This window comes from Glycine max, chromosome 16, assembly GCF_000004515.6.
Source record: "Glycine max cultivar Williams 82 chromosome 16, Glycine_max_v4.0, whole genome shotgun sequence".
In the NCBI taxonomy this organism is placed as follows: domain Eukaryota; kingdom Viridiplantae; phylum Streptophyta; class Magnoliopsida; order Fabales; family Fabaceae; genus Glycine; species Glycine max.
Genome location: NC_038252.2, coordinates 33,657,832 through 33,671,627, shown reverse-complemented (window position 1 = coordinate 33,671,627; position 13,796 = coordinate 33,657,832). Strand labels below are relative to the sequence as shown.

At 30.9% G+C, this 13,796-nt stretch overlaps 2 protein-coding genes across 2 annotated transcripts in view; one reads left to right on the top strand and one right to left on the bottom strand.

Moving 5' to 3' along the window:
• LOC100819021 (leucine rich repeat N-terminal domain-containing protein) overlaps nucleotides 1-3,992 on the top strand; it is a 6,910-nt gene extending 2,918 nt beyond the window's left edge. Inside the window, 2 exon segments of the mRNA NM_001253118.1 lie at nucleotides 2,348-2,691; nucleotides 3,714-3,992. Of these exon segments, the coding sequence (NP_001240047.1) occupies nucleotides 2,348-2,688 (341 nt within the window). The 3' untranslated portion in view covers nucleotides 2,689-2,691; nucleotides 3,714-3,992.
• A 971-nt stretch (nucleotides 3,993-4,963) lies between these two features.
• On the bottom strand, nucleotides 4,964-6,692 carry LOC102661712 (spastin). Its single transcript, XM_041010384.1, has 5 exons — nucleotides 6,313-6,692; nucleotides 5,723-5,858; nucleotides 5,582-5,650; nucleotides 5,400-5,483; nucleotides 4,964-5,077 (listed from the first exon to the last, which is right to left on the bottom strand). Exons 1-5 carry the CDS (start codon nucleotides 6,654-6,656, stop codon nucleotides 4,964-4,966), a joined length of 747 nt encoding a protein of 248 aa, XP_040866318.1. The 5' UTR covers nucleotides 6,657-6,692.
• Nucleotides 6,693-13,796: the final 7,104 nt, after the last annotated feature.

Below are 13,796 nucleotides of genomic sequence, written 5' to 3'. Positions count from 1 at the left end.
TACACACACACACACACACACACACACACACACACACACACACACTCTCTATATATATAGTAATATAGATATATATATATATATATATATATATATATATATATATATATATATATATATATATATATATATATATATATATATATATATATATATATATATATATATATATATATATATATATATATATATTGAGAACATGGTCACTTTAATAATAAAAAAATCATTTATGGGTCTATTGGTGTCTAGGACAAATAGATTAATTAACTTTAAATTTGAATGTCCTCTTCAAGCATGGTATTTGTTTTTAAACCCAATTTCCTCTTCTTTGTTAAGAACATGGTCACTTTTTTCAACTAAACCTACTTTGAATGCCACTTCAAACACGTTATGATTTTAATGTCAATTACATATAATTTGAAGTCCTCCACTAGGATCATTTGGAAGGAAATAAATTGGGAAGAAGTGAGGAACTTTTGGTTTAGATGGACTGAAAATAAAATGAAGTAAAACAAATTTAGTGGGGTAAAAAAAATGAAATGGGAACTTTTGATTTAGATGGGATGGAAATGAAAATGAAGTAAAAACAAATTTAGTGGGGTCCAAAAAAAAATTGATTCCTCAAAAACAGTGGAAAAATGGGAGGATTTTGTGAGAAGCAATATTGATTTTATGGGAGGATTCTTAAAAAAAACACTCATTTTTTTACTATTTCTATTTAAACAATATAAATTCTCTACCTTGTTTCTCTTTTATTTCTATCTTTTTTTCTCTTTCATTTTTCTCTATTTCATCTCTAATCCAAACAAAGTGCAAAAGTTACGGATGAATAATCTTTTTAGTTTTTTTTAAAAACTTTTTTTTTTGCAACTTCTTGACTGGAGACTTTTCCAAGTCTTCCCTTGATATATATGGTTTAGAATGCTACATTATTTTATTTAATTGGTTAAATATTAAATTGGAAAATAAAAGAAAAATGGAAACATAAACAGCAATTGTGTCTTTGTTGTGTAATGATCGTCACTTTTACTCATAAGAATATATATATATATATATATATATATATATATATATATATATATATATATATATATATATTTACTAAAGTGCATTTTAGCATCTTTAAACTGAAAATCTTTCAGTCAAAATGCATAACAAAATATGGGTCAAGTAATTAGTGCACAAAATCTTGCTCATAATTTTTGCCACCATAGATTCAGGTTGTGTTTCGGACGATTACTTAAAATATTGTTAATTGATAGTTAAAACTCTAGATGAAATTATAAAGTTTGAAAGTTGAAAAGTTAAAAACTGAAAGCTGAAAATATATAAGCCAATGGATTCAATTAAATTTGAAGTATTTTATAATATTATCTAATAAATAAATTTTCTCCTAACTTCTCTTTTAAATATATACCAATTTTATTGGTTAATGTTTGTAAAAAAATAATATGAACTAATAAAATTGTTACATATTTAAAAGAGAAGTTAGGAACAAAATTTATTTTAAAATTAAAATAAAAATTCAATGGCTTTTGGATGAAAGTTTTCGTTCAAAAATTTCCCTTAAAATAATTATTTTTCTAAAGTAGTTGTGGTAGAAGCAAACAGAAGTCATAATTATTATTTAGAAGTGTTGTATGCCGAACCCATCTCATAGCGGCCATGTTTATATGCTTCAAATCTTTTCAGCAAATTAAATACCAAGCTAAGATTTTTCTTTTATCCAATTCTCCCCTTCTTCTCCTTTATTTTTTTTATCTATTGAAATCAAAGATAATATCAAAAAATTTATATTAATTTCCAACTAATTAAATTAACCCCCTAGACTATTCAAATTATTTTAACTTTTAAATAACAAAATAAAAGTTATACACACATTTATATTCAAACATTTTTACCAATATTAATAGTTTTAGTTACTTGTTTAAATTTTAAAAACGTCATAATAATTACTTCTTTTGCTTTTATATTTATAACATAAATGCATAGAATATAACATGTTTAATATAAATAATAAAAAAGGAGCTGATAGAATATTAAAAAAGCGGGAAAGAAATACTTATAAAATCAACATAACTAATCAAACTATTTGGGTCAAAAGAAATTATTTGAATATATTTTTCATACTTGCGTAAAATTTATATTAGTAAATTTAGAGGAAATACAAAATTATTTTAACTAATTTCCATAAATTTTATTGAAGAGTTTTTTTTATATATTTTATCCGTGTATTACAAATTTTTTAAAATTAAATATCCTAAAAGGATTTTTTTTATTAAAAGTATGAATATCTAAAACTTTTTTTTACTGTTATTTATTAAAAGTAAAAAATAAACTCCAGTTGGTTTGAAATTCATGGAAGGCATAATAATATTAATGATGTTGCAGGTTGTTGTTTCTGCTCAAGACCATATTATGTGCATTGAGACTGAGAGGGAAGCACTCCTCCAATTCAAGGCTGCACTTCTGGATCCCTATGGCATGCTCTCTTCTTGGACCACTTCTGATTGCTGCCAATGGCAAGGGATTCGCTGCACCAACCTCACCGCCCATGTTCTAATGCTCGACCTTCACGGTTTGAATCGTTCTTGGAGACATGCTTATTTCAAGTTCATAAGCAATTTCTCAGATGCTATTTATGTCATGGCAGCCGTGAAAGTTTTCAAGTTGCATCACAGAGGATAGCTGGTAATAATATTTTAGTCTTCATATATATACTTCATTTTCCTTTATATGATAAATATATAGCAGTCACAAACCATTGTTTACCACTAGATGGCGTTTTTCTCTTTTGTTTTAACCTTTAGATTCTCAATTAATAAAAAAAACAATTATTCATCAACACGAACCTTAGTTTACTATTACACTGTAGGTAAACAAGTTGTAGTCCGGTTTTCTTCTTAAAAGAAGACTAGCTAGAACATATATGATATATCTTTGAATGAACTAGTTTTAACTAAAGATGAACAAGCAGCTGTAATGAGAAAGAAAAGTTGGACGTGCATGCATGTTTGTTTTGTATTTCTGAAATCTAGATTAGATTGTTTATAAAATACTAATTTGTAATTTAATATTCAATAATTATACGATGCTTGAAAATATACATTAAATGAGTTGTATATATATATTCGAGGAATCTAAATCTTGATATTTTAAATATTCTTATCTCAAAATGTTTTTTAACATGACTACAAATCATCTTTTGGGATATTTTTAATCCCGTAATATAAATGTTTTTCTAAAAAGCATATAATAAGTTCAAATAGTTCAATGTATTGGATTTTTACATGGGATCTATTAAAATTAATATATTTAATTTTATTTATTTTCATGTCATTTCGGGGTATTAGTTAAATAAATTAAAGGAATGATGATTGTTATGTAGGTTATAAAACTTCTTTACACTAACATTTCATATTAAACAAATTAAAATACTTTAACCTATTTTCTAATCGCTAAATAATAACTCAATATAAATTATATATATAAATTTCTTGATATATCTTTTTCCTCGTAAGTTATTAAGTGTAAAATAGAAAATAAGTTTGAGGTAATTTTTCTATCTCATTTTCTACTTCTTTATATAGCTTTTTGTCATGGTGCTTTTCTTGGCATTTCAATGTTTTCTTTATTCTTTCATTACTTCTAGTTGAGGACAAATTTTGAAGGATCGATATTTTAATTTTTGGCAGAAAAATTCTGAATTGTAGGTGCCAGCTTGTTGAGGTGGAAAATGCAAAGAGACACTTTTAATTTGGAGGTGAGAAGGCATCTCTCACAGTTGGATTTGGAGACCGAGAGAGAATTAAGGAAGGCTTCTAGAGCTTTAGGGAGCCAATTGTGATTGTGATCCATCTAGTTTATTTTCCTTTTTAATTTCTAAACATTTTGTTTGTAGTTTGGCATGTAAATCTGAACTGGTTGTTTTGTATGAAGTTGATGAATCTTCATAATAATGGGAACTGAGAGGTTTGGTTATTGCTTCTTCATTTTTGGGTCATGCTATTTGATTATGTAGAAATAGAGAACCGTGTTTGATCTAGGGATTTTGTTGTGCTTTTGTACATTAGTCTCATGATTTAATTTAAGGAATTAAGTTATATGAGATTAAAAGGATTCATTGCCAAGGAATTGAATGTGAATTACTGCAGCAAAAACTGATCTTAAACTTGGGCAAAGATGTTTGGAGTATGAAGAGCTACGATGCTTGCCAGATGGGTAATGCTAATTGCACCCTCTGGCAGAGTGGTGTGAGCAGCGGTGATTGGCAAAGTTGGCACTGATGGAGGAGTGGTGATTGAAGTGCTCATCACGCTTGAGATACATCTCATAGTTCTGCAATTTAACAAATACCTCATCAAAAGAGGTCAAGGTGTTTTGCCAATGATGTAGCCTTCAAGGTCACGAATAAGCTTAGACTGATACCATATAGAGAATGAATAAGTTGTTTATTTTAAACACAATTTGAATACAAGGCAGCAACATTTATAAAGTTGTCTGTTACAATTAGATAAGATAGAAGTTTTCTAATTTTAATTATTAAGCAGTACAGTTGCACCATCAATTTACAAAATTCTGATTATATAATACAGCATACCTAAAATGTTTGGTGTAAAATATTCCTACTTCCTACAAAGCCATTGCATCTTCCAAAACCATGCATGACATAATATAAATCCCCTAATACAGGTGCTCATTTGTTTGTAGACAACCCAAACGAAAACCGAGAACCTATTCCCAAACATAGTGCATGACGATCCACACGTCCTTTAGAGAAGATGTGTGTGGTAGAATTTGTGCATTTCTGGGAATCATGATATCCCTGTGACATTTGGGATATAGTGAGACATTTGGGCATGCTTTGAGTTCAACATCTCTGATGAAGGACTCCTTTCTTTGTTAAAGGTATCATTGAGGATGAATGGTCACAAATCCAAAAATAAATGTAGCATTCCATAATCTAAAGGAAGTAAGTGAGCTGTTGTTTCTTCCTCGAACCTCTTTCACCATACAAATCATTCCAGTGCTTCAACTCATTCATTATAGATCCTTCTGATGCAAAACTTGCAGCCTCCTGCATTTAATCAGATATCTCTAAGTTCATGTAAATGGGAAAAGCTATTCTATTGGAAATACACACTTTCCTTCTTCCACTTGTGTGACATTGTTAGTATGAAATCCTTGGTAACATCTTACATGTACAAGTTACCATTTTAAGTGGAAATAAAAATGGATCAGATGACCGTAGTGCCATATATCCATCACCGTATCAATTGAACCAGCATTTTTTAATTCCTCAATTTTAACAAATATCCACTTTTAAATACTTCATGCTGTATTGTACAAATGTCCAAATCAAGTACTCCATAGCCATTGGAGTGAAATTTTAAATTCACCCTACCTGACTCTTGTTCTTCCTTATCTTTATTGTTTGAAGCATCTTCAGAGCTTTGGCCTTCTGCTTCTCTTTTCTTCTTTTCCTAATATATCATGCAATAGATATTTAGTTAAGCTCATACCAAAGTTTGCTTGGATATAGATGCTAAACTTAAAATAGTAGAAGTTGTTTAATAACTACCATGTCCTTCATTCTTTCCTGCTTTATTATCTCTCTAACAGGTCGATAAGCCACAGTGATGCACAAGTTCTGTTCACAGAAATTAACATCAATTTATTTTCCCCAAAAAAATAAATCGAGTAACTCGCCACCAAAATTCACCTTAAGATCACTTCCAGTATATCCTTCTGTCATGGTTGCCAGCTCTTTGAAGTCTAAGTTTTCATGTTTTTCTTTAGCCAAAAGAGTCTTCAAGATCATTTCCCTGTTCTCAACAGATGGAAGACAACCCAAGATCCTGCTCAACAATAAAAAGGTAAGAGAGTTATGATTCACTAGTTACAAGAGCAATAATAGTTGAACTAAAAAGCATTAAATATTGATGTTGAACAGTTGAAAACACTTGATTTTATTGTATCCATAAAAGACATCTGACAGACTCAGTTTTGAACAATTTAAATGCCAAAGAGGCAAGAACTGTTGCTAAAAGAGTTGAGGCAAGCTACAGAAAGATATCTGTCTTCAAGGGGGGGCATATGGTATTGTCAGATATATGGAAAATAAGAATAGACACCTCAAAAGGAAATTGATGAAATGACCACTTGTTAAGAATTTTCTTGTTTTCTTATGGTCAAACATATGCTCATCATAATGATGGAGAAGTGCAGTCTTTGTTCTGATTGCGAAAATGTTGTTGCTGAATAGAAGCAACACATGATAATGCAAACAATAAGACAAAGGTGTGGTCCTACCTTCTCTCAAACCGTCTTATGATAGCTTCATCAAGGTCAAATAGCCTGTTGGTTGCAGCAAGAACCAAAATTTGCTCATTAGGTCCTGTTAATAGCCCATCCCAGTGTGTCATGAATTTATTTTTAATCTTCCTCATAGCCTCATGCTCTCCTACTCTAGTCCTCTGTCCAAGCATGCTGTCAACCTCATCAACAAAGATAATTGTTGGGGCAACCTTAGCTGCCAGTGTGAACAGAGCTCGGACATTCTTTTCATCCTCTCCAAACCATTTTGATGTGATGGTTGACATTGAGACATTAATGAAACTTGCACCAGCTTCATTTGCAATTGCCTTTGCTATCATTGTTTTTCCAGTACCAGGAGGCCCAAAAAGCAATATACCTCTTGAAGTGATTCTTTGATCTCGTCCAATGCACCAATATCTGCAAATGTAACCCCTATCTCATTTGCAGGGATAACCTCTGGTCTTATGCACTTCTCAAACTTTTTGTCAGGAACTTCTTGCAAGCAATAAATTAGTATATAGTAAAACAAAAAAGGGGAAAAGTAAAATGAAATAAGTTTAGAATTTAAATCATACAGCTTCAGCTGCATGGCTAGTAAAATGTTGAGAAAACCAGCGAATTTCCATTTATAAACCAGTGAATTTGCTATTCATTTATTGTTTCTTATCTCTGTTACTACATTGGTAGAATTTGATAGGTAAGATTAAAAAGCATTTTACAGTTTAGCCTAAGTGATGAGAAAATTTATCTTACCACTTTTGCGGGTGTAGTATTTTCACCATCTTTCTTCGTTACTGGCTTGGATTTCTCTGTCTCACTCTTGTTTTCAGGTGCTTGGTTGTCACACTTCATTTCATTCTTTGCACCAGTAATATCTTCTCCAGAATTTTCCTAATGTAACAGAATACACATCAATAAATAAAAACTGAATATATATAATGATGGGCACTCTCCACCATTGTTTTTTTCCTTGAATAGATGTAAACAGGCATACCTTGTTAGATTCATTAGTCTTCAGATTCCCACTACTCTTGCCTTCCTGGAACAGACTGAATCCATGGGACAAGCTGTTCACATCCAAGATCAGTAACTAGAAAATCTGGTCACGTAATTAATGGTGTCTTACATAGTAAATTGTTTAACATTATTTTCGATTTCAAATAATATATATATATATATATATATATATATATATATATATTAAAAGATATATTATTTTTGTGATACAATGGCTAAGTTGCTTTCATAAATTATAAAAGAAATATGAGATTTATTACCAATGAATAACTAAATGTGTAAATGTAGCATGGTAATGAAGTAGGGTCACGATTTCTTGCTTGTTTGAGTGGTTGGGTGATCTAGTGTTTATATTCAATACTTTATTTTAATAAAACTATGTCCTATCTAATCTTTTAAAAATTTGGATGAAAAGTTTTCATGATAATAAAATAAAATAGAGATATAATTAGAGAAAATATATTGTGTACTAATAATGTTAAATTATTTTATAGTCATTCAACAATTATTTACTGATGTGTATATGATAAGTTTGTGGAGTTTTACAAAAGTTATATTAAAATTAATTAATAATATAAAACTATATTGTCATTGAATAATCATTAAACTAATAATTATTGATGTTCAATACTTAATCCTAAAATATTGATGATCTCCATTATTACTATAAATGTTTTTCTTATAAACTACTGTGATTTTCTGTAACATGAATCCCCTAATACAGGTGCTCATTTTTTTGTAGACAACTCAAACGAAAACCGAGAACCCATTCCTAAACATAGTGCATGATGATCTACACGTCCTTTAGAGAATAGATGCATGTTGCAGAACTTGTGCTTTTCTGGCATGGGAATCATGATATCTCTGTGACATTTGGGATATAGTGAGACATTTAGGCATGCTTTGAGTTCAACATCTCTGGTGAAGGACTCCTTCCTTTGTTGAAATGTATCATTGAAGATGAATTGTCACAAATCCAATAATAAAAGTAGCATTCCACAATCTAAAGGAAGCGAGTCAGCTGTTGTTTCTTCCTTGAACCTCCTTCTCCATACAAATCATTCCACTGCTTTAACTCATTCATTACGGATCCTTCTGACGCAAAACTTGCATCCACCTCCATTTAATCAGATATATGTAAGTTCATGTACATCGGAACAGAGCTCGAATGTTCTTTTCATCCTCTCCAAACCATTTTGATGTGAATGATGGTTGACATTGAGACATTAATGAAACTTGAACACTAGCTTCGTTTGCAATTGCCTTTGCTAGCATTTTTTTCCAGTACCAGGAGGCCCAAAAAGCAATATAGCTCTGTTTGAATTTGGGTCGCTGATTTATTGATCACCATTTATATGCTCTGAATCAACTATGTTTAAGTAGACAAGAAGCATAGGAAAGTGCAAACGACATTTGTTCCATCATCTAAAAGAGGGAGACGCTCTAATCTCGAATATAGTGCTTTGTTTAACCAGAAAACTAATATGAATGATAACAAATCAACAATTAGTGTAACGTGCACATAATTAGAACTAGGTAACATTTGTATAACAACATAAACCATCTTTTGATTACAAAAAGTACGCATTAAAGTATGATATCAGATTCAGAAAAAACACCACGCATTTATCAGGAAAGATGCATCATTCATCTCCTGCAGCTGCCCTGTTTCCAACGGCGACAGATACTGATACTAAAAGATGCTACAATCTATTTATAATATATAATTTCTGAGATGTGCAACAATGGGCTTACACATCATTACTATATTTTTTCGCCTCATGCTTAATTAGTAAGAATTATTAGAAGCTAAAAATAAATTTAAAAAAAGCCGAATTTCATACCCTGCTGCACGCAATAGTAATCTTTAGAATCAAAGCTGAAGTATGACTTTCTAAAGAGTTTGGCATGGCATAGTGCCTTTTGTTGAACAAAATTATTGCAGTTTGCACCAGGGAACAGAGAGGATTAGGCGCAATCCCCCATTCTCCATCCTCTCTGGTTAGTCATGGAGGACGACTTTCCTATCTTCCAAAGGAGATATCTCATTCTCTCAGGGCCTTTCCAAACAAAGATATCTTCTCTCGCATCATCCTTAGGAGGGACAATACCACAGTTTTCTTCACACAGGTTTCAAGGCAACACTTGATTTCATTCAGAATGTTGAGAGCCTTTAAATAGGCAAATTACAGAACTCAAAAACACTCCTAATACCTATGACCTATATAATTCAGGACCAATAGTTTCCCATTGACTCTGTTAGAAAAGAGCTTGGAATCCATCCTCCCCCACAGCCTTCAAGCTACCAATAGTATTAAAATTTAAATAAAATAAGTTCGTTATAAAATAATATTTTATATTATCATTAAATCACAATTTAACATGTATCTTAGAATTGTTGACTTTTATAGAACATACATATATATGATATGGTATATTTTACATTGTTTAGAGCATAGGAAGAGTGTGAATAGTAGACATGAGAAATGCTATCAAAATATTTTTTATTATTAATTAAAATTTATTAAAAAATTATAAAATCATGAATAAATCTTATTAAATAAGATGTGAGATTTATAATTTTTAGTAATTTTTAATTAATTTCAGCTAATAATAAATGACGTGCTAAAAAAAATATAATAAAAGGCATATTATTATGGATATGTGAACTAAGTCATTTCATGCATAATATGTGCTTGTAAATTGAAGCAAGAAATTATTGTTATTCCATACCATTCATGTTATATAGGAGCCCATGTTTTCTCCCACAATAACTGCTTCGAGTCTGAAACTACTTCACGCAAACAGTTCAATACAAAGAAAATATATATATATATATATATTCACGAGAGCTGGCAGCAGGGGTATGATTCTCTGATTGAGATGTAAGTGCCTCTAGCATCTTGTGAAATTCTGTAGGGAGAGGAATATGCTTGGGAACTGGAGCATCATTCTCAATCACCTCACATTCCTAATAATCTGGAACACCCCAAGGATTCCACTCTGCACTCCAAAATATACATTGAACATATGCTAACAAATTTTCTAATAATTGATGCAAATACATTCCAAGGTATGCATTTAACAATTGTCTTTCTTTCCATAAATATTTGTATGAATGCAGAATGCAAGACAAATAAAGGACTGTTTGTTCTGAGCAAGTGAGGATTTTTTGTTTTCACTTTTACTATGAAAATGTTACTGTGTCCTATTCTAAAAAATTTGAATAAGAGTTAAAACAATGCCGTCAAAAAAGATTTCAAAAAGGTTAAAATTTATTATTCAAAAACAAAGGATCTAGTGTCCCTAGAATATGTCACAATGGGATAAGTAAATGAGAAGATGAAATGTACATATAAGTTTGTTCCACACAATAATTTAATCCATCCACTCTTTAAAGTGTAAACAACATAATAAATTAAAAATTGGTATCAATGTTTGATAAAAACTTCAAAATATGCTTATGAAACTATAATTAGCCGAGGATTCTTTCTCCTAAATGCAAGTTTACCCAACCTTTGCAATTGATAATTAATTATTCATTTATCAAACTGTAATGAAACTTAATGCAATTTCCAGGGAACAAAGATTATCAATCGAATTAAAGGTAAGAGAATTTTCCTTCCACTTGTCACTACCTTCGTCTTGAATTTGGCAATGATATAAGATTCTCTTTCTGTTAACTTTATTTCATTCAGCTAGCTTTCCATGACCGTTGAAAAATAAATGCTCTAAATCTAATACTTGAACCCACTATAATACAATAGACTCCAAATGTATCAATATCATGCATTTAAGAATTACCCATCAATTTGGCATGGCGCAAAGATTTATACATATTGTGCATAACAGCAATGGACTGTGGATAAAAAATTAAATACATGTTTCCACAAGATGTAAGTTGTAACTACTCATTCATAATTTAAACAAATACAAAATTCACATGGGCACCGGAAATTAAGAGAAACCCAACATAGTTAGAACTTAGAAGTGTAGCTCGAACATGTATTAAACTCATATTGGGAATTCTTTGAATTGTCACCCCTTTTCCTTTAGTATTCTAGATTTGACATACGTAAACTAGATGGCCTACATGTTTCCCCCAAAAGGATATCTTGAAAGGAGTTGTGCTCCTCTTCATTTAGAGTGTGTTAGGTTTAAGGGGGTGAATTTGAGATGTAATTGAATTGAGTTCTTTTTAGGGGTGAAAGTTGTGAGATGATCATTTGTTTGAGGTGAATGTGTGATGTAATTTTGTTAAAAAATTGTGGGTCCATGGGGTGAAAGTGGGGTGATACTTTCGCCCCAAAATGAGTTGAAAGAGAGTGTATTGCGTTAGATATTCATTGGAACAATTAGATCTAGGCATGAATCAAATCAATGGCACGCCACTGGACCTCACAATATTCTCATCTTTAAAACAATTATATCTTGATGGAAACAAGCTAAATGGAGATATTCTTAAAGATATTAAATTTTGACCTCAACTAGAGCAACTAGACATGCAATCAAATTCCTTAAAGGGTGTGCTCACTGATTGTCATTTTTCTAATATGTCTTATGTTATACTTGTTGGAGTTATCTGACAACTCTTTGTTGGCCTTGGCATTTAGCCAAAATTGGGTCCCACCATTTCAGTTGAGCCACATAGGATTGCGATCTTGCAAGCTAGGTCCAATATTTCCCAAATGGTTGGAGACACAAAATCAATCCAAGGAAATTGACATTTCAAATGTTGGTAAAGAAGATATGATTCCAAAGTGGTTTTGGGCTAAATTAGCATTTCGAGAATTGATTTCAATGAATATTTCATACAACAATCTCTATGGTATAATTCCAAATTTTCCGCTAAAGAATTTTTATCATTCCCTAATTCTTGGATCAAATCAATTGAATGGCTCTATTCCACCATTTATGCGACGTTCCATGTTTCTTGATTTATCCAAAAATAAATTCTCTGGTTCTCTTTCATTTTTATGTGTGAATGTTACAATTGAAACTTTATACCAATTAGACCTTTCAAATAATCATTTCTCTGGAAAAATTCCAGACTGTTGGAGCCATTTCAAGTCATTATCTTATTTTGACATGCCACAATAATTTTTCAAGAAGGATACCTACATCCTTGTGATCTCTTCTTGATCTTCAAGCATTGCTATTGAGAAACAACAACTCAACATACGAGATACCTTTTTCCTTGAGGAATTACACGAATCTAATAATTCTAGATATCGCTAAATGCATAATTATTTTTTTTACTTCAATGACTCAAAAGACATCTTCAAGAGATTATCAACGTTATTTATATCATTGCAATACCGGTTACTCGACATGCTCTGTTCAAACAAATTTTTTGAATGCACGCTTGATGTGGAAAGGTTCAGAAGAAATGTTCAAATATAAGGTGTTATCACTTTTAAAAGGCATTGATCTCTCAAGCAATCACTTTTCGAGAGAAATTCCACTGAAAATAGAGAATTTATTTGCATTGGTTTCATCAAATTTATCAAGAAACAATTTGTTAGGGATAATTCCCTAAAAAATTGGAAAGCTAACATCGCTTGAATCTCTTGATTTGTCAAGAAACTAATTGGTTGGATCAATTCCTCGGAGTCTTAACTCAAATTTATTGGCTCAATGTGTTAGATTTGTCACATAACCATCTAACTGGAAAAATTCCAACCAGCACACAGTTACAGAGTTTCAATGCCTCGAGTTATGAAGATAATCTTGATCTTTGTGGACCAGCAATTGAGAAATTTTGTATTGATGGGAGACCAACACAAAAACCAAATGTTGAAGTTCAAGAGGATGAATATTCACTTTTCAGTCGTGAATTTTACATGAGTATGACATTTGGATTTGTTATAAGCTTTTGGGTGGTGTTTGGCTCAATCTTATTCAAACGTTCTTGGAGACATGACTATCTCAAGTTCTTGAACAATCTTTCAGACAATATTTATGCCAAGGTCACAGTATTTGCTAATAAAATATAAAGGTACATGGCTGAAGCTTAACCGGTAACAATATTGTAGCCCTTCCATATATATAGTTTCTTTTGCTTTTCATATAGTTTATATACACGAAAGATTTCATATATATTATAATTTTGAATTGTGATAGTAAGATTTCATAATTTTTAACTATTTTTAATATAATTAATTTTGAAAAGATATGAGATAATCAAGTCAATAGCTACTTAACTAATTAAGTTTATTTGAGAGATGATATGAATATATTTACTGAAGTTAAAACATGTGAAAAATGTACGAGTGTTGTAAGCATAATATATATGTATTGAAGGAGATATTATTTTTGTGATACGACGGTTAAGTTGCTTTCATAAATTATAAAAGAAATATGAGATTTATTATCCATGAATAACTAAATGTGTGAATGTCGCGTGCTAGTTAATTAGGGTCACAATTTCTTGCTTCGTTGAATAGTTGGATGATCTAGTG